This window comes from Bos indicus x Bos taurus, chromosome 21 (genome assembly GCF_003369695.1).
Source record: "Bos indicus x Bos taurus breed Angus x Brahman F1 hybrid chromosome 21, Bos_hybrid_MaternalHap_v2.0, whole genome shotgun sequence".
NCBI lineage: Eukaryota > Metazoa > Chordata > Mammalia > Artiodactyla > Bovidae > Bos > Bos indicus x Bos taurus.
In genome coordinates this window covers 44,875,313-44,895,750 of record NC_040096.1, presented here as the reverse complement: position 1 = coordinate 44,895,750, position 20,438 = coordinate 44,875,313, and the positions used below count along the sequence as shown (strand labels likewise).

Genomic DNA, 20,438 nt, shown 5'->3' with positions numbered 1-20,438 from the left:
ACCAGAGATCAGATTGCCGACATCCGTTGGATCATCGGAAAAAGCAAGAGTTCCAGGAAGAACTTCTGCTTCATTGACTATGCCAAAGCCTTTGACTGTGTGGATCACAACGAACTCTGGAAAATTCTTAGAGATGGGAATACCAGACCACCTGACCTGCCTCTTGAGGTCAGCCATACGCAGGTCAGGAAGCAACAGTTAGACCTGGACATGGAACAACAGACTGGTTCCAAATCGGGAAAGGAAGAGAGAGGTATCAATAACCTCAGATATGCAGATGACACCACCCTTATGGCAGAAAGCGAAGAAGAACTAAAGAGCCTCTTGATGATAGTGAAAGAGGAGAGAAAAGGTTCGCTTGGAACTAAACATTCAGAAAACTAAGATCCTGGCATCTGGTCCCATCACTTCATGGCAAACAGATGCGGAAACAATGGAAACAGTGACAGGCTGTATTTTGGGGGGCTCCAAAGTCACTGCAGATGGTGACTGCAGCGATGAAATTGAAAGACGCTTGCTCCTTGGAAGAAAAGTTATGACCAACCAGACAGCATATTAAAAAGCAGAGACATTACTTTGCCAACAAAGGTCCCTCTAGTCAAAGCCATGGTTTTTCCAATAGTCATGTATGGATGTGAGAGTTGGACTAGAAAGAAAGCTGAGCACTGAAGAATTTAACTGTGGCGTTGGGGGAGACTCTTGAGAGTCCCTTGGACTGCAAGGAGATCCAACCAGTCCATCCTAAAGAAGATCAGTCCTGAATATTCATTGGAAGGACTGATGCTGAAGCTGAAACTGCAATATTTTGGCCACCTGATGTGAACAACTGACTCATTGGAGAAGACCCTGATGCTGGGAAAGACTGAAGGCGGGAGGAGAAGGGGACGACAGAGGATGAGATGGTTGGGTGGCATCACCGACTCAATGGACACGGAGTTTGAGTAAACTCCGGGAGTTGGACAGGGAGATCTGGCGTGCTGCAGTCCATGGGGTCCCAAAGAGTCAGACACGACTGAGCGACTGAACCGAACTGAACTGAATAGGTGTTAGAGGTTATACTAAGCAGATCAGATGAAGACAAATATAATATCTGTAAAATCACTTACTGTTTCAGTCGTGCCTGACTCTGCGACCACATGGACTGCAGCATGCCAGGCTTACCTGTCCTTCACAGTCTCCCAGGGTTGCTCAAACTCATGTGCATTGAGTCGGTGATGCCATCCAACTAGCTCATCATCCTCTGTCACTGCTTTTCCTCCTGCCTTCAATCTTTCCCAGCATCAGGGTCTTTTCCAATGAGTCAGCTCTTCGCATCAGGTGGCCAAAGTATTGGAGTTTCAGCTTCAGCATCAGTCCTTCCAATGAACACCCAGGACTGATTTCCTTTAGGATGGACTGGCTGGACCTCCTTGCAGTCCAAGGGACTCTCAAGAGTCTTCTCCAACACCACAGTTCAAAAGCATCAATTCTTTGGCGCTCAGCTTTCTTTAGGGTTCAACTCTCATATCCATACATGACTACTGGAAAAACCACAGCTTTGCCTAGACAGCCCTTTGTTGGCAAAGAAGGGACAAAGGAGTCCAATCGATTCCAAGACTTTCAGTCTATGGCAACTCTAAGGATGTCAGGAAGTGGTAAGAGCAGAAATTGAGTCAAAAGTAGCTATTGGCTGAGGCATAGGAATGGGGTGAAAAATGCTGTGCCGGTTTGGGGCTACATTGATTGAATTGCAACAGGCGGAGGTATCTAGCCAAGCAAGAGGAAATTCGACAAAGTATCAGAGGAAAGGGCAAGGATTAAATAAGACAGAGTAGTCATCTGAATTGGATCATTAAGAGGGGTCACTTGTCCCTAAGGGGGCAGACGCTTGAATATAGGCTGGTAAAGAAACAGAAGAAACGGTCTTACAGTCAAGACGCTGTCATCTGTCTCATCTGACATATCCAGTGGATGTGTAAGGTAAGGGCTGAGAAAAGATTGGGACTAAGAAGTCATGGAGAAGGCAATGGCACACCACTCCAGTACTCTTGCCTGGAAAATCCCAAGGAGCCTGGTGGGCTGCAGTCCATGGGGTCGCTAGAGTCGGACACGACTGAGCGACTTCACTTTCACTTTTCACTTTCCTGCATTGGAGAAGGAAATGGCAACCCACTCCGGTGTTCTTGCCTGGAGAATCCCAGGGACGGGGGAGCCTGGTGGGCTGCCGTCTGTGGGGTCGCACAGAGTCGGACACGACTGAAGTGACTTAGCAGCAAGAAGAGGTCAAGAAAGGCAAATTAGGAAGTAATGACAGGTTGGTGCTTTTGAAATGTGGTGTTGGAGAAGACTCTTGAAAGTCCCTTGGACTGCAAGGAGATCCAACCAGTCCATCCTAAAGGAGATCAGTCCTGAGTGTTCATTGGAAGGACTGATGCTGAAGCTGAAACTCCAATATTTTGGCCACCTCATGCGAAGAGTTGACTCACTGGAAAAGACTCTGATGCTGGGAGGGATTGGGGGCAGGAGGAGAAGGGGATGACAGAGGATGAGATGGCTGGATGGCATCACCGACTCGATGGACACGGGTTTGGGTAAACTCCGGGAGTTGGTGAAGGACAGGGAGGCCTGGCGTGCTGCGGTTCATGGGGTCTCAAAGAGTCGGACACGACTGAGCGACTGAACTGAACTGAATTGAATGACAGCTTAGCAACTTTTTGGAAGACAGAAGAGGGCGGAAGTCAGACTGAGAAGGGAGAACTGTGAAACCAAGGCAGTAGCGCGAGAAAAAAAGGCAGAAGTGTTTCAGGCGACGAGGCTGGAGGGACGTCGAATGCTAGTGTCTGGAGACCTACTGGCCCTGATCTAAGGCTACAAGTCCCTCAGCATATAGATTTCTGGTTTTTCATGTCACAACGTGAAACACGGAAAGTGGAGTGTTTATCTCACATACTGCCACTTATGAGGGTGCTGACTGCAACTTCCAGTAATAAGGTAGCGGCTTCCTATGTTCCAAATAGGAACATATTCCTGTTGCGAAGGGTAGCAGCAGGTCTTTGGGACCCGCCTGCCGTACCAGCCCTTCGCTGGGAATAACCGCGCAGGCGCGCATTAAGGACTCGGAAGTGCGGGCGGAAGTTGTGTCGGAGCACTTTAGGGAAGGGACCTGCGGAGTAAACAGTCATTCGGCAGACGCCTGTGGATGGTATCGGAGGGGCTAGTCACTATGAACCGCCTCCAAGACGACTATGACCCGTACGCAGTTGAGGAGCCTAGCGACGAGGAGCCGGCTTTGAGCAGGTGGGCCCCTGCCCCGCCGCGTCCCCCTGCCTCTCCCCGGCCCCCGAGGCTTCGGACCAAGGTCGGACCTCAGCCTCCCGACTTGCTGCGCTTTCCGGGCCCTTTCGGATACTCCGGCCAGCGGTTCGGGACCCTGTCGCACCCCGCTGTCGTCTGTGGAACTCCGCCGGGGGTTCTGGTGAGGTCTTGCAGTCACGGGGGAGGCAGGATCGAAATTGGCGCAGGGAAGGGCCATAGTCCATATTCTGGAATTAAGCGTAAGATTCAAAAGCCGTGAGGTCGAATCCTGCTTCTGCAGCTTACCAGCACTGTGACTGAGGGCCAGTCTCTTATCGTCGGTTTCTTGTTTGTAAAAAGAAAGTATAATAAACATCTCGAGTTTGTTGTGAGGCACTTGGGACTTAACTGTGAATTGAACATCATGAAGATTAAACTGCCATAAACAGAAATTAGGCTATTGTATGCTTGCTCTGGGCTACAGAGATCAGACATAAGATTTTTTGTCTTCGACAGGTTTAACGGTAAAGTAGGGGACATAAGATAGATAAGTATCTTGCGAGATACAGGTCTTGGAAATAAACGTGTATTGCAGAAGAGCGCTGTAGAAAAAGATGACCTGGGATAGTTACAGATGAAGTTCCACGGGAATTTCCAGAAGGGAGGGATTAATCCTACCTGGGGGAAACTTGCAATTATGTTGACTAGGTATTTCCAGGCAAGTTTAGCCATTTTTAAAGCTGTCAGCAGATCCTGTTCATAAACTTAAAAACATTCTGTCCGACTAGTTTTCTGTGAAACCGTTTTTCTCTTAATCACAGTGCTTCCTCATACTATCCTGAGGAAGGTTTATAGGATGGGAGATCAGACTGCTGTGAGGATTTCTGTTGTGGGAAGTGAGGATGGATTCCAGGATTCCCTTATGAAGAGTTTCACTTAGGGGCCCAGTCTGTGAAAGTAGGTCTCAATTAGTAATTCAGTTTGATTGGTTTCAGTGTTTCCTGAACTTGAGTTATTCTTCCATTATCATTCCCATATTCACCCTTGTTATTATTCATTTAATATTTTTCTTTAAGTCAGTTTACATTTTTGTAGTTAAATGCCTTTTTTTTTGGCTCACAGTTTGTGGGATCTTAGTTCCCTAACCGGGGATTGAACCTGGGCCCCCAGCAGTGGAAGCAGAGAGTCCTAACCCCTGGATCACCAGGGAATTCCCATGTAGTTAAATATTTGTAAGGAGACTTTATATTCCTGTGATGGTTGTCACTGGTAAGGTAACTGTAAATACTTTGAAAACAAAACAGTGTTATTAGGCAGTATTGCCTGCTGAATCCAATGCTTGTTTTGGAAAGGGAAATTGTGTTAGAGAGGTGTTTAAGAGGTGTCTGTCAGGATTTGATTTTACTCTATCTAGAAGTGACTCCTTTATCGCCTGTTACTGTTTCATGGAAGCTGGCAGAACACATGAGTCTCCCGAGTAAGAGACACCTCACAGTAGAGCAAGCAGTCTGAGCATCCCGTTTGTGTTGGTTGCTCTTGCTTCCAACTCCCATCTATAGGAGTTACTTGGAGAGGCCCACATGGCTGCTACGTGTTCAGTGGGTTGGTATTATAGCTGAGGACCACTTGGGCTTGGAGAATGCACCTTTTACAGCAGGCAGTAAATATGCCACTAGATGCCAGTAACCCCTCCTCCCACATCCCAGTTGTGACAATCAAAAATATCTCTAGCTGTGCCATATGTTCCCTAGGAGGCAAAATTGCCCCCAGTTGAAGAGTACTGTGATAGTTCAAGGGTAACAGTGAAAGATAAGCCTGAAAAGATAAGTTGAAACCAGATTGTGGAAGATTCTTTTGAATGCTGTACTCGGAGTTTTGGTCATGGATGATTTTCTTTTGGATTTGGGTAGTGATGTGATAACAGTTCTTTAGGAGTAATATGCTGGCATCAGGGTTCAGGGTGGAAGGAAGCAGAAGAGTTTTGAGACCTGGAGATCATTAGGCCTTGATGGTACAGGCAGAGATAAGAGAACCTGAGTGAATATAGAGGTGATGAAAAAGGGAGCATGCTGATCAGGATGGGGAATTTTCTTGGGAGTAAAATCTGGATAAGGCCTCTGTCATTAGCAAAATTGATTGGCATGAGTTGTATTATTCTTATTTACCTTCTTCTGGTGTATTAATAGAAGAGAAAAATAGTGAAGCAAAACCCATGAATAGTCTGTAACTGTTCATCAGACCATGAATCATTGAACATTATATATGTACTATTGACTGTATTAGAAATGTCTTAGGCATTTCATCTGGATAACATTTCATTTCTTCTGATACCTGGTTTAATTCCATACTGCTATTGATGGGGAAACCCAGGCACAGAAGGGCAAATCGGCATACATTGCTCAGGAGAATTTGGAATATACTTTAGGTCTCTCTCTCTTTTTATAGTTCCCTGTAGCACTGTGCCTTTTAAACTGTGATATTTATTTACTGTCTGTTAACATTTTGTGTGGATATATTAGCTGTCTGTTACGTATATTAAGTTTTATTTAAGTGTCCAGACTTTGAAACAAACGCCCAGTAAAATTTTCATTGCTGATAGAATTACGAATTGGTGCAATACACTTGAAAAGTAGTGTGATAATTCCAGAAGTCAGAAGGATGTTTATGTCTAATTTTAGACATTTAACCTAAGGAAATCAACAGAAACAAAATTATATATCCAGAGCTATTCATTGTATGTGTTTAATAGCAAGGACAAATAACTATACAGCATCTGCAAGAGGAAATGGTATGCAGACATTAAAAAATATGTTTGGAAATATGCAGAAATGGTTGAAGTCAGAAGAGCTGTATGTAATGACAGCTGAATCCAGTGCAACCTTATGAAACTTAAAATTGTTGGGCAATGGGATGATAGGTGTTCAAGTTATTTTAATACTTTAATGTTCATGTTCTTTGTGATTTAAATGTGTTCTAGTTCTGAAGATGAGGTGGATGTGCTTTTACATGGAACTCCTGACCAAAAACGAAAACTTATCAGAGAATGCCTTACTGGGGAAAGTGAATCCTCTAGTGAAGATGAATTTGAAAAAGAAATGGAAGCTGAATTAAATTCTACCATAAAAACAATGGAGGACAAGTTATCTTCTCTAGAAACAGGTAAACTTTTAGTTCGATTCTCACATAGATATTTTTCTAAGCTCCATAACGGCAGAGACCCTTATTTGCGTTCTGTTGTGTCCCCAGCACTTTCAGTCCGTGCCCAGTAAACACGTCTTGAGTGAATGAATAAATGTACTTGGCAACCTGAGCGTGCTTTTCTTTCATTGCTAGTGCAGACTTTTCCTGTGGTGCTGGAAAGAGGCTGTTAAGCGTTGTTTACTTATATGATTTCCTTTTGTACTTTTTACCCTAGGATAAAGAAAGACACATTAGCTTATAGAAGTACTTTTTAGGTTATGTAACACTGATATAGCAGATTGAGCAATGTGTCACCACAAATTCCTATCTTATTTTAGTAAGTAATGAAATATACTTAATTCTGGTGCGTGGTCTGTTATGTAAAATGTACCTGCCTTGAAAACTTTTGTGAAAGTAGGACTCCTCAACATTGGTTTCCATATTGTTATGCTATATATTAACTATTAAGAATTGAAAGAATATATGATAATGATCAAAGCAAAGGCAGATATTAATTAAGAGGAAGAATTAGGGATGTACGCATATGATGACAGAAGTGTAGGTAATGTCACAGCACTGGGCACTACTGAGGAGAGGAAGAACATGTCCTTGACTCATTCCTCCTGACTCTTTATAGAGCTCTTACCCTCTTTTTTCTAAAGTCCCTTAAAACAAGATGTTTATTTCCTGTTCTCTACAGTATACTGCATGGCTGAAAGGTAGAGATATATATGCTGGTAACTTGAAAATATGGCTATTTTGTTTAATTAGATGTGCTTTTATCATTATCATATGTGCTTTCAGTCTCTTTCTGGCAAGAGAGGAAGAATAATTTTCTCATGATTTGGAACACATATTCGAGGACGAGAAGTTCTCTGTAATTGCATAGGGCACAGAAATACAGTAAGTCATTGACTCCAATAAGTCATTGATGTGAAAGTATTTTTCCACTGAAATGAAATTGGGAATGAGCCGATAGCAGTTTGAAGTGATGGAAGAATGTATGGAGTTTTTTATCTTGTCAATTCTGTATTTTTTAGTCTTTAAACTTCCTTTATGGTTTGACTAGGGTCTTCAGGAGATGGGATAGTTGGAACAGCTCCGACAAAGTACTATGACAATATATATTTTGATTCTGATTCTGAAGATGAAGACAAAGCAGGTAAGGAACATGTTCACCAGGTTTAGCAGCTATATTTTATGAAAGAAGTGTTACCTAGCAATTTGATATTAGGTTTTCCCTTTGAGTTTTATCTTTTAAGAAATTGCAGGCGGTTGATGTGAAAACAAAAGCAGGATTGTGCGTAGAACAGATGGAAGCACACACACCTGAGGGCTTGGGACTAGGGCAGCGTGCAGAGGCGCATCTGGGGAGAGGAGGAGAGTCCTGACTCAGTAGCTCTCTGCTCAAGGCTCTCGGCCTCTTTTTCCTTCAGGGTTCTTTAGCACAGCAGCATTTGCTTTCACGACTGCAGATAGTTTCTAGGTTTTACTCTCTTGTAGAATTTTCCCTAAGTTGTTGCTTTTTTAAAAAAATCAACCTCTCTGTTCTTTGAAATTGATTTTGTATAAATTAGAATTTTTTTTGGCTGTAGTGAGTCTTCATTGCTGCGTGCAGGCTTCCTCTAGTTGCGGCGAGCAGGGGCTACTCTTGGTTGCAGTCGTGGGCTTCTTATTGCAGTGGCTTCTCTCGTTGTGGAGCATAGGCTCTAGGCACCAGGCTGAGGCTGTAGTTGCTCTGCGGCATGTGGGATCTTCCCAGACAAGGGATGGAAGTGGTGTCTCTTGCGTTGCAAGGCAGATTCTTAACCACTGGACCACCAGGGAAGCCCCTGATTTTGTGTAAATTTTGAGCAAAGTTGAGCATAATGACAAGAGCTAAAACTAAATTATATCAGTAGTTATGATGGAATACATACATAACATATTTATAAGGTAAAGAAATGATTTTATATTTTTATATATTGTTGCATAAATATTGACTTGTTCAAGTTGGTCTAGTATATGTATATGATCATAGTGTTCCACTCATTTTTGTTCTGAAATCAGTCGCATTTAATGTATGAGAACTTATGGAAAATTTAAGACATCAAAAATAGTTTCTAAGGAATTCCCTGGTGGTCCAGTGGTTGAGACTCCACTCTGGGTTTGATCCCTGGTCTGGGGAGCTAAGATTCTGCAAGCCGAGCAGTGCAGCCAAAAAAAAAAAATTAGTGTCTGTTCTTGACTTGATTTGGGTGGCTTTTTTGAGACTCTGACTTCTCATTATTTGAACTTGGTTCTGAACTTTATTTGGAGGAATAGTTTAAAAAATTTTTTTTAGGAAGATAGAAAAAATGTATACCTTAGGAAATAGGATTCTTCATTTTGTGTAAAAGAAGGTGTGAATTTTAGACATGCTACTTAGCCATATTCTTAACATTTTCAAAATTAGCACAAGTGACCAAGAAAAAAAAGAAGAAACAACACAGAATTCTAACAAATGATGAATTACTATATGATCCTGAAAAAGATAACAGAGATCAGGCCTGGGTTGACGCACAGAGAAGAGGGTAAGAACTTAAATTTAATATTTCAAATCTTTAGGGAAAATGATTAAAAGATGATTTTCACTGTACTCACGTTTTGAGTGTATGTGTGTATGTTTATAGAGACTTTGCTGGTGGCTAAGATGGTGAGGGATCTGCCTGTAATGCAGGAGACCTGGGTCATGCGTAAAGAAAGTTTGAGGAAAAAAACTACCGAATATTTTGAAAATGAAAAGCAAATTTCAGTCAGGCCATTGGTTATTTATTTATTTTTATTTGAAATATAGCATCATGGACTCAATGGACATGAATCTGAGCAAACTCTGGGCAATAGTGAAAGACAGGGAAGCCTGGTGTGCTGGAGTCCATGGGGTCACAAAGAGCTGGACACGACTCAGTGACTGAAGAGCAACAGCATAGTTGATTAACAATGTCGTGCCAATGTCTGCTGTACAGCAAAGTGACTCAGTTATATACATATATACATTCTTTAGACCATATATTTTTTAAAAACTGTTGTTGAATTCAAACTGCTGTAGTTAGTCAAGTCTCTCCCTTCAAGAAACAAAGCTGACTTTTTTCAAATAAGCAGTATAAAATTACTTAGAGATTAAAAGTTTATATGGGAAATTCCCTGGGGGTCCAGTGGTTAGGACTCCACGTTTCCACTGCAAGGTGCTCAGGTTCGATTCCTGGTTGGAGAACTAAAATCCCACATGCCTCAGCATGGCCAAAAGTAAAAGAGTTTATGTGGATTAAGAGTGGATGTTATGTTTTCTATATGAATACTTGAATCATGTTTACAAATTTGACTTTTTAAAGTTGAGGTAAAATTCACATGACGTAATGTTAACCATTTTGAAGTTAGCAGTTCAGTGGCATTTAGTGTGTTCACAGGGGTGTGCAACCACTTCCTATGTTGTTTCAAGTCATTTCCATCATTTCAAGAGGAAACTCCACACTCTATTTCAAATTTGATTTGATGAAGATCGATTTATCATAAAAATGAAAGCTGAAAGCTTATCACTGTTACCTAATGTTACCCTAGCCTGCCTGAGCTTCAGAATCACTGGTGAGAGTGAAATGCAAACCCTTGAGTCCTACTCCAGGAAGTTTCGATTCATCGAGGGTGGGGCCCAGGAATCTATAGTTGTCCAGTCCAGAGGGAATGTGATGCTGTGTGGGTCTTTATGTACCACCTTTTAGCTTCCACTCTTCCACTTTGTTCTTTTTTCCTCTCTCAGTTTCATCCGTGCACCACTTACAGCTGTCGCTTGCATTTAAGTGATGAGTAGTTTTCACACCTACAGTGTGAGATGAACATTTTAAGTGCTATGAGCGCTGTTGAAATAATTAAGGAGCTTAAGATCTAGCTCCTGATTCCGGTAACAGAAGTTGTCAGTGACTTAAGATGGAATGTATTTTCATTGTTATGTAATCTTGAGAAGTAACATCTATAAGCCCCTTTTAAGAATATATCCTTTTATACTTTAGTGTCTTTGTAAGTAAATTCATACTTTATTTTTTCAATCAGCACATATTTGTTGAGCACTTACTATACGCAAAACACTGTTCCAGACTCTTGAAATACAAAAGGGAACAAAACAGACTAAGATTCTTAGGCACTTAGAGCTTACAATGCTTGCTTTTTAAAAGTAGCTTTATTGATGTGTGTGTGTTTAATTAGTAGACTTTTTTAGAATAATTTTAGAGGTACAGAAAAATTCAGCTGGTAATACAGAGAATTTCCTTATTACTCCCTGCAACCAACAGCAAGACGACCTGACCACTGGACTGCCAGGGAATCCCCCCAGATTTCCTTAGTTTTTATCCTAATATCTATATTCTCTTCCAAGAGCCTATCTGGGATACCATGTTACATTTAGTTGTCATGTCTACTGAGGCTTTTCTTGGCTATGAGTTTCTCAGACTTTCCTTGGTTTTGATGACTTTAACAGTTTTGAGGAGCATGGGTCAGGAATATTGTGGGAGGGTCCTCTATTGGAATTTATCTAATGCTTTTCTCATGATCAGACTGGAATTAGAGGTTTTGCGGCGAAAGACCATAGACGTAAAGTGCCGTTTTCATCACTTTGTATCAAGGGCACATACTATCAAGCATGATTTAGTTTCTCAGCTGTAAAGTTCCTCTTTCCACACCTTTCTGTACCTTCTATTTGGAAGGATGTTATTATATTTAGCCTAGACTTAAGGAGTCATGTTCCGTCTCCTTTAGGGGAGAGTATCTTCATAAATTATTTGTAGTTCTTACATATGGGAGATGTGTCTGTTCTCCCCATTTATTTACATATTAAGTCATTTATATCAGCATAGAGTCATGGGTATTTATTTATACTTTGCTTATAATTTAACACTGTTTTATTTCAATGCTCTAATTGTTTTAATTTCAGTCATCAGGGGCTCTTTGAGTTGACTCCTGTGCCCCTTTAACATACTGTCTCATGGATTTTTGGTTTTGTTTTTTCTTTTTGAGTACCGCCTTACTTTCTGGCACTACAGGATGTTCCAGGTCTACCTTATGTGCCCCATTCCTAGAATTAACCATTTTTCTAAAGGGTACTGATTTCTTTTATTGGAAAGTGGCCTTAGAAAGGAAGATCTGGCTTTAATGTGCTTCACCCTTCCTCTTTCTGTTCTAGCTACCATGGTTTTGGAATACAGCGACCATGTCAACAACAGCCTGTTCCGAATAGCGATGCTGTCTTGAATTGCCCTGCCTGCATGACTACACTATGTCTTGATTGCCAAAGGTAACTGATAAAGGGTAACAACACACACATACACACACACGCATGAAAATAAAACCACTTGGTGGTCCTTGTTTAAATAGACTTTTGAGGTACTTAGGAATTCTGATAAAGTTCTGTCCTCATATATCCCTTGTGCTGCACGACTAATCTTTATAGAAATAATTTTGATTATATGTAGTCTAACTAGGTTTTCTAATAAGTACTTGCCAGTGCTGATAAGGATTCAGTAAAACTGCATATATATTTTAAGATGATGAAATCTCTCAAATAGACTCATTCTTTTTTTCTATTGTGATAACATAAAATTTACTATTTTAAGCATTTAAAAATGTTGCTGTAAGAGTATTTCATTTGAATATTCAATTTATTGTTAGCTAGACCATTTAAGAATTAAATCTTTTCCCAGTTTTATTGAGATGTAATTGACATATACCATTGTATAAGCTTTAGGTATACAGTATACAGTGTAATGATTAGATATTCAAATATATTGCAGGATGATTACCACAATAAGGTTAGTTAACACAGCCATCACCTTACATAGTTCCTTTTTTTGGGTGGTGAAAACTTTTAAGATCTACTCTCAGCATTTTTCAAGTATGTGATACAGCGGGAGGCTTGGGTTTGATCCCTGGGTTGGGAAGATCCCCAGGAGGAGGTCATGGCAACCCACTCAGTGTTCTTACCTGGAGAATCCCTATGGACAGAGGAGCCTGGTGGGTTACAGTCCATGCAATTGCAAAGAGTCAGACACGACTGAGCAACTAAGCACACACATACACACACACACACACACACACACACACAACTAAGCACAGCACATTGTTAACTATAGTCATCATGCTATACATGCATCTCCAGAGCTTAATCATTATAACTGGAAGTTTGTATCTTTTGACCACCTTCATCCACCGACCCTCCCCCACCAACTTTTTTTTTTAATATAAATTTATTTATTTTAATTGGAGGCTAATTACTTTACAATATTGTATTGGTTTTGCCATACATCAACATGAATCTGCCACGGGTGTACACGTGTTCCCCATCCTGAACCCCCCTCCCACCTCCCTCCCCATACCATCCCTCTGGGTCATCCCAGTGCACCAGCCCCGAGCATCCTGTATCATGCATCCAACCTGGACTGGCGATCCATTTCACATATGATATTATACATGTTTCAATGCCATTCTCCCAAATCATCCCACCCTCACCCTCTCCCACAGAGTCCAAAAGACTGTTCTATACATCAGTGTCTCTTTTGCTGTCTCGCAATACAGGGTTGTTGTTACCATCTTTCTAAATTCCATATATATGTGTTAGTATACTGTATTGGTGTTTTTCTTTCTGGCTTACTTCAGTCTGTATAATAGGCTCCAGTTTCATCCACCTCATTAGAACTGATTCAAATGTATTATTTTTAATGGCTGAGTAATACTCCATTGTGCATATGTACCACAGCCTTCTTATTAATTCATCTGCTGATGGACATCTAGGTTGCTTCCATGCCCTGGCTATTATAAACAGTGTTGCGATGAACATTGTCTCCCCCACCAACTTTATGAGTTCAGTTGTTTGGTTTCTTTTTTTTTTGGATTTCACATATAAGTGAGATCATACACTATTTGTCTTTCTCTTTCTGACTTATTTCACTTAGCATAATTACTTCAAGCTCCATCCATGTTGTTACAAATGGCAGGATTTTTTTCTTTTTTCTTTTTAATGGCTGAATAATATTCTATTGTGTGTATATACCATATTTTCTTTATTTATTCATCAGTCGATGGACATGTATGTTGTTTCCACATCTTGGCTGTTGTAAATGCTGTAATGGGTTTTTGGGAGGAAGACCACTGAAGTAAAGTGCCATTTTCATCACATTATATCATAGGCAACAAGCTATCAACATGATTTATGGCTATTAATGTTGACCTTGATCACCTGGCTAAGGTGAGGGCTCAGATGTCTCTTTGAGAGAGTATTTTCATTCCTTTGTATACATTCCCAACAGTGGGATTGCTAGATCATATGACGGTTCTCTTTTTGACTTTTTGAGGCTCCTCTGTACTGTTTTCCATGGTGGCTGTACCAATTTACATTCCTACCAGTAGTACACAAGGGTTCACTTTTGTTATCTTTTGACTTTTTGATCATATCTATTCTATGAGGTGATATCTTACTGTAGTTTTGAGGTGATGATCTTGCAGTAGTTTTGATATGTAGTTCCCTGATAATATTGAGTACCTTTTTGTATACCTGTTAGCCATTTGTATGTCTTTTTTGTAAAAATGTCTATTCAACTTCTTTGCCCACTTATTAATTGGATTTTTTTATATTGAGTTCCTTATATATTTTGGAGATTAACCCTCTATGAGATATATAATTTGCAAATATTTTTTCCCATTCCATAGGTTGCCTTTTTATTTTGTTGATTGTTTCTTTGCTGCGCAGAAGCTTTTTAGTTTGATGGAGTTCCCATTTGTTTATTTTTGCTTTTGTTGCTTGTGCCTTAGGTGTCAGCTCCAAAACATTGCCAAGACCAGTGTTAAGGAGCTTTTTTTTAGGTTTTCTTTTAGGAGTTTTACGATTTCAAATTTTAAGTTGTAGTCTTTATTTCCAATTAATTTTTGTGAGTGGTGTAAGTTAAGGGTCCAATTTCATTTTTTTGCCTATGAATATCTAGTTTTCCCAATACCAGTTATTGAAGAGATTGTCTTTTCCCCATTGAATATTCTTGACTCCTTCCCAAATATTAGTTTATGGTACATGCATGGGTTTATTTCTGGGCTCTTGGTTCTGTTCTGTTGATCAATGAGTCTGGTTTTTTATGCCAATCCCATACTGTTTTGATTACTGTAGCTTTGCAGCATAGTTAGAAATCAGGAAGTGCGATGCCTCTAGCTTTGTTCTTCTTTCTCAAGATCATTTTGGCTATTTGAGGTCTTTTATGGTTCCATACAAACTTGAGAATTTTTTATGTTTCTATGAAAAATGCCACTGGAATTTTGATAAAGGTTGCATTGACTCTATAAAATGGCTTTGGGTAGCATGGACATTGTAGCAGTCTCTGAGCTTGGGATATCTTTACATTTATTTGTGTTTTCTTCAATTTCTTTCATCACTGTCATAGTTTTCAGTGTATAGATCCTTCACCTCCTTGGTTAAATTTATTCCTAAGTATTTCATTATTTTTATGTTATTGTGAATGAGATTGTTTTCTTAATTTCTCAGTTTGTTGTTAGTGAAAATGCAACAGATTTTTGTTGATTGCTTGTGTATCCTGAATCTTTGCTGAATTCATTAGTTCTAACATTTTATTTTTGGAATCTTTAGAGTTTTGTATACATAAGATCATGTCATCTGGAAACAGGGATACTTTTACTTCTTTCTTTTCTGTTTGGTTACCTTTTCTTTTTTTTAACCTGATTGCTTTGACTAAGATTTCTAGAAATATATTGAATAGGAGTGGTGAGAATGGACACTCATCTTGTTGCCTGTTTTAACCTTTATTTTTTTAACTTTAAACTTTTTATTTTGTTTTGGGGTATAGCCGATTGACGATGTTGTGGTAGTTTCAGATGAATAGCAAAGGGACTCAGCCATATATATATATTTATCCATTCTCCCCCAAACCCCTTCCCATCCTTGCACATAACGTTGAGCAGAGTTTCCTGTGCTATATACAATAGGTCCTTGTTGGTTATCCATGTTAAATATAGCAGTGTGCACCTGACCTTCCAGTGTACATTTAAGTGACATGAACTACAGTACAATTGTACAGCCATCATGACTCTCCATTTCCAGAACTTGTTCATCACTCCATTTAGGAACTGTTTCCCCAGTAGACAGTAAGTCACCATTCTCCATCTATACCTATCCCAGCCTCTGGTAATCTCTATTCTACTTTCCTTTTGGATTGTTCTTTGCTAGAGTATAGAAACAGCAGATTTTTATGTCTTCATTTTGCACTCTGCAACTTTGCTGCCTTAATTTATTAGCTCTGATAGTTTTTTGTGTAATCTTTATAGAACTTTAAACATATAATATCATGTCATCTGTGAACAGAGAAGATTTTACTTCTTCCTTTCCAGTTTGGATGCCTTTTATTTCTTTTCCTTACCTCATTGCACTTATTATAACTTTCAAGTTGGATAGAAGTGGTAAAATCAGGTATTTTTTGTCTTGTTCCCTTGTCTTAGAGGAAAAGTTTTGTCTTTCATCATTGAGTATGATGTTAGCTATAAATTTTTCATATATGGCCTTTATTATATTGAGTTCCTTATATTAGTTTTTGGGTGTTTTTTATTATGAAAGAGTGTTGAATTTTTCAAATGCTTTTTATGCATCAATTGAGAACATCATGTATTTTTTTATCCCCGTCATTCTATTAATCCAAATATACTCTTGCCTTTTTCCTCTCCTTTTTTTGCCAGTAGCCTTATAAACGTCTAACTTAGTCCGTGTTCTAAATCAGGTTAACTGAAACTAAATGATGATGCAGGTGGTAGATTTGTTCTAGTCACTGAGTAGCCAGATGTAGTTTTACTCTTACTAGCTAACTTGAGGTTTCTGATCATCTGCAACAATGAATTTTTGTACTCTCCATTTGAACTCTTAAGTTTTTTGTATATAAATTGACACCTAGAGTGGGAAATAAAGAAAAAGTAAAGTACCTTTGTATTTAAGTTGCTTCTCTTTTAAATTAAACCATACTGCTATGTTACAGGATTCCTATACCCAAAAGAAGTTGCTTCAAGATCTAACAGTAGAAATTGGTCTTGGTAAAAATTGTGTTCCATATGAATACAGGATTCCAATATGGTGGAATATAAATGTAATTTTTATGGTCTCACCTAGAGAAGCACCAGCCTGGTGGTTGGTGGAAGAGGAAAAGATCAGCGTTTAGAACCAATGGAGGCATAACTTGACTTCACTGTTTTTAGCCAAATAGATATTTCTGTTGCATGAGCTTTAAGGCAGAGAAAAGAAAAGTAACAGTAATTACTAAGTCAAGAAAAGTAGGAAAAAACATTAAAAAAGTTATTTGAGGAGAACAAAGAAAGCAATATTTATTCTTTAGACTATTGGAGTGAAGCCAAGAATGGACATTATAAAGTCAGGTGCTCTTTAAGCATTTAAAATTGTAGCTTTTACTAAAATAGTGACCAGAATGGCACCACCTGTAATGAGAGGAGGGCAAAGTCTCAGGCCACAATAGGAAAAGATGCAGTCAAAGATTTTTTAAACATTACCTCTCAAGTTTCCAACAACTTTTCTTGTCTTTCTGTGTTGGAAGAGCAAATCAAAAACTTTTTCTACTGATGTAAAAGTTAGTTTTAGAGCAGTAGAATATATTCATTCTTTATTATCTATTTTTGTAACAGGTCCCTTCCTGTTCTTAAAATAACTCTTAAAAGTTTTTGAATTTCTTGTTTTGTTCTCATGTTTTAACTTTCTTTGGTATTTCAGTAAGTTTTTGATAGTCTTAAATTTTTATCTAAATGTGTAACTATTAAAATAGAACATACATCCAAATTCTCCATTTCATTTTCCTCTTAGGCATGAATCATATAAAACCCAATACAGAGCAATGTTTGTAATGAATTGTTCTGTCAACAAGGAAGAGATTCTGAGATACAAACCCCCAGAGAACAGGAAGAAAAGGCGAGGCCATAAGAAGATGAGGTCTAACCAAGAAGGTGCTGCAGAGGAGGCAGAGACAGATGTGGAAGAAATCTATCACCCAGTCATGTGCACCGAATGTTCCACTGAAGTGGCAGTCTATGACAAGGATGAAGTCTTTCATTTTTTCAACGTTTTAGCAAGCCATTCCTAAATAGCCATGCTGGCATTTAATTGCCCAATACTGTATACAAGGCAAATACACATTTATGTTCTTCCTGCCTACTCATCTCAATGACAGTCTAAGTGGTTATTTGAGGAAGCAGTGTTTTATCTTTATCTTTTTGAAAGAAAATGGTTGTCTGCTCTCATTCCCCCACTTCCTTTAAAGAAAAAGAAAATTTCCCCAGTTCTGATGGGATTCATTATTCATTCCTTTTTTTGGATAGATATTTGGAAGCTGGGGCCTTTTATTTATTAAAGCTCTCTAGAATTAAAATGTTCTAGAGTTACAGGTAACTTTTGTTTCAGAGTATTACTTTTATTTTCTGTTTTGGATATACCCTTGGTGTACTTAAACTATATTGTTTCTGCTTAGAAGAATGTTTATTTCTCTTCTCCCCCATAGGATAGAGTGAACAGTATTTAGTAACTGTTAAAATTAGGTAGAGTTAGTATGGGGGTGCCTTGGGTAATTAACATAGGTCTTTCCTTAGAAGGATGGTAGTTACAAGTATTCTAGACTTAATGAATTAACATGGTAAAATAGAAAGTTGTGGTAAGGAAGAGCAAACTAACCCTCTAGCTTTAGACTTAAAAATTCTGTTGCTCTCTCTTGTGCTGCCATTTATTTCAGAATTGCTGTTGCAAGCAACCAAGCTTATTTTGTTTTTGCTCTTAATAATAGAAAAATCATTAGTGGCAGCTTGAAGGAAATTGCAGTGTAGGCATCTGTACATTTTAGCTTTTTAAAAAAAATATGACTGGACTCTTTCCAAAAACAACATTAGGAAGCTCAGGGTCCTCTTGTTATTTTAATAGACATGTGATAGAGTGAAAAAAAATCAGGAAATAAGTTTTAATTCAGGCTCTACCATGCTAATCTTTGGCAAGTCTGTTCCTGTGAGCTCCAGTTTTCTCATCTATAAAATGAAAAGATTAGAAAAGAGCAGTGATTTTCCACAGAGGTCAGGGCTCAACAGAGCTTGAGTGGGACTTCTGCTTTCTTCCTCAGAGAATGATATACCTCCAGGAGGGAAAACACATCCTTTCCACCTCCCTGCCTTTTGCACTTTCTAAAAGGCTACACATAAGGTGAACTGGAAACAGTGATAGTGTGGTATTTGTAGGAATTGGATGGAGGCAGAAGAATGATAAAGAATTTGCTTATAGGAAATTTCCAGTGTCTTAATATCATAGTTGATCATTTTTGTGATATGCTGATATCTATCCAGTTGAATTGTGCTGGAGAAGACTCTTGAGAGTCCCTTGGATTGCACGGAGATCAAAGCAGTCAACCCTAAAGTACATCAACCGTGAATATTCATTGGAAGGACTGAGGTTGAAGCTGAAACTCCAATACTTTGGCCACCTGATGCAAAGAGCTGACTCATTTGAAAAGACCCTCATGCTGGGAAAGATTGAGGGCAGGAGGAGAAGGGGTGACAGGGGATCAAATGGTTGGATGGCATCATTGACTCAGTGGACATGAGTTTGAGCAAACTCCGGGAGATAGTGAAAGATAGGGAAGCCTGGCATATTGCAGTCTGTGAGGTTGCAAGGAGAGGTTGCAAGGAGTCAGACAGGACTGAGCAACAAAAATCCAGTTGAAAGAAATATGTATACTTTTAAATGTTTCAATATATATGCTTTTAAATGTTTCAGTCGACTGAGCGACTGATCTGATCTGATATACTTTTATGTTTCAACATATTGCCAGATAATACATTACAAAATAATACTACTAGTCTACTTATTTTAACCTTGTATTTGTCTTACTGTAGCTTTATAAGATCTTTTTCTATCTTACTATCATTGTGTCAGGAGTCTGGGCATGGCTTAGCAGTATCTTCTACTGAGGGTCCAAAAAGGTTGTAATCCAGTTGTTGGCCAGGTTGTATTCTCATGTGAAGACTTGCCCAGGGAAGATTTCACTAACTGCTGCACTTCCAAACTACTGCACATTGTGAGGTTGTGGGACTGAGGTTGCTGTTTTCTAGCTGGATGTAAGCCAGGTGCTGCTCTCTAGAAGCCTCCTGCCAGGATGTATCTATGCTTCTGTTTTGTGTTTTCATGTGTATCATTCATGAACCCTTTGTCCCCTGCATTGGAAGCGTTGCAGTTTCTTAACCACTGGATCACCGAGGAAGTTCCTGTGATTTCTTCTTTTCTAAGCCCCTTATCCTCCTTACCCCTAAATGTTTCGTCCTCACAATTCCCTAGCCCTCCCTTGCAGGAGTCACTGCCACCCACCTCTGAACTGTTATGTAATTTGGAAATGAAGGAGGCAGGCAGTTAGGGAATGGAGGGAGAAAAGGGAGACCCTACCCCATGTCATCAAATATTAAGATGCACGCATATCCAATGTTGAATATCTTTTCTCAAAAAATTTTCTGAATGGATTATCCTGGTTTTGGAAATTAATTGACTGTGTTGACTCATTAATGATTTGATACGCATTTTAAGCAGTCATGGATATGTCAGAATTATTGAGAAATGTAAAACTCTAATGTGCTAATTATTTTCAAATGTGAGGAAATTCATATGTTTTAAAATGAAAAATTAAGTTTATATATGAATTTAATGGAACATTTTAAAATTTTGTAGTTTAATTTTCTTAAATTGGTGTCTGCCCTTTTCATGCCTAGATCTCAGGCATTTTCTTGTATGTTTTCGTTTCTGGAAAAGTTTGCAGGCCCTGGGCTTCCTGCCTACAGTGTGAAATGGACAAATTGGATTTGATCAAGTCTTCCTATAGGAAGGGATCAGTAAGGGAACAAAAAGTTGGCAGTAGTTTATCAACATCCCATCAGTTCAGTTCAGCTCAGTCGCTCAGTCATGTCCGACT

At 39.3% G+C, this 20,438-nt stretch overlaps 1 protein-coding gene across 2 annotated transcripts; it reads left to right on the top strand.

The window, feature by feature from the left end:
* The first annotated feature begins 3,094 nt into the window (after positions 1-3,094).
* EAPP (E2F associated phosphoprotein) lies at positions 3,095-19,348 on the top strand. 2 transcript variants are annotated; one of them, XM_027521939.1, is made up of 6 exons: positions 3,098-3,276; positions 6,251-6,432; positions 7,523-7,615; positions 8,888-9,005; positions 11,642-11,752; positions 17,309-19,348. In XM_027521939.1, the coding sequence occupies exons 1-6, from the start codon at positions 3,179-3,181 to the stop codon at positions 17,583-17,585; spliced, it is 879 nt and encodes a 292-aa protein (XP_027377740.1). In that variant the 5' UTR covers positions 3,098-3,178; the 3' UTR covers positions 17,586-19,348. The 2 variants fall into 2 exon arrangements, with proteins under 2 accessions (XP_027377741.1, XP_027377740.1); XM_027521940.1 differs by lacking the exon at positions 8,888-9,005 and having other exon boundaries at positions 3,095-3,276; positions 17,309-17,890.
* The last annotated feature ends 1,090 nt before the right edge of the window (positions 19,349-20,438 follow it).

Bases quoted from the DNA above. Each gene is read 5' to 3' on its own strand.
- EAPP (XM_027521939.1), top strand. From the start codon at position 3,179: ATGGTATCGGAGGGGCTAGTCACTATGAACCGCCTCCAAGACGACTAT. The intron at 3,277-6,250 runs GTGGGCCCCTGC...AATGTGTTCTAG, and splicing joins GAGGAGCCGGCTTTGAGCAG to TTCTGAAGATGAGGTGGATG. The intron at 7,616-8,887 runs GTAAGGAACATG...TTTCAAAATTAG, and splicing joins TGAAGATGAAGACAAAGCAG to CACAAGTGACCAAGAAAAAA.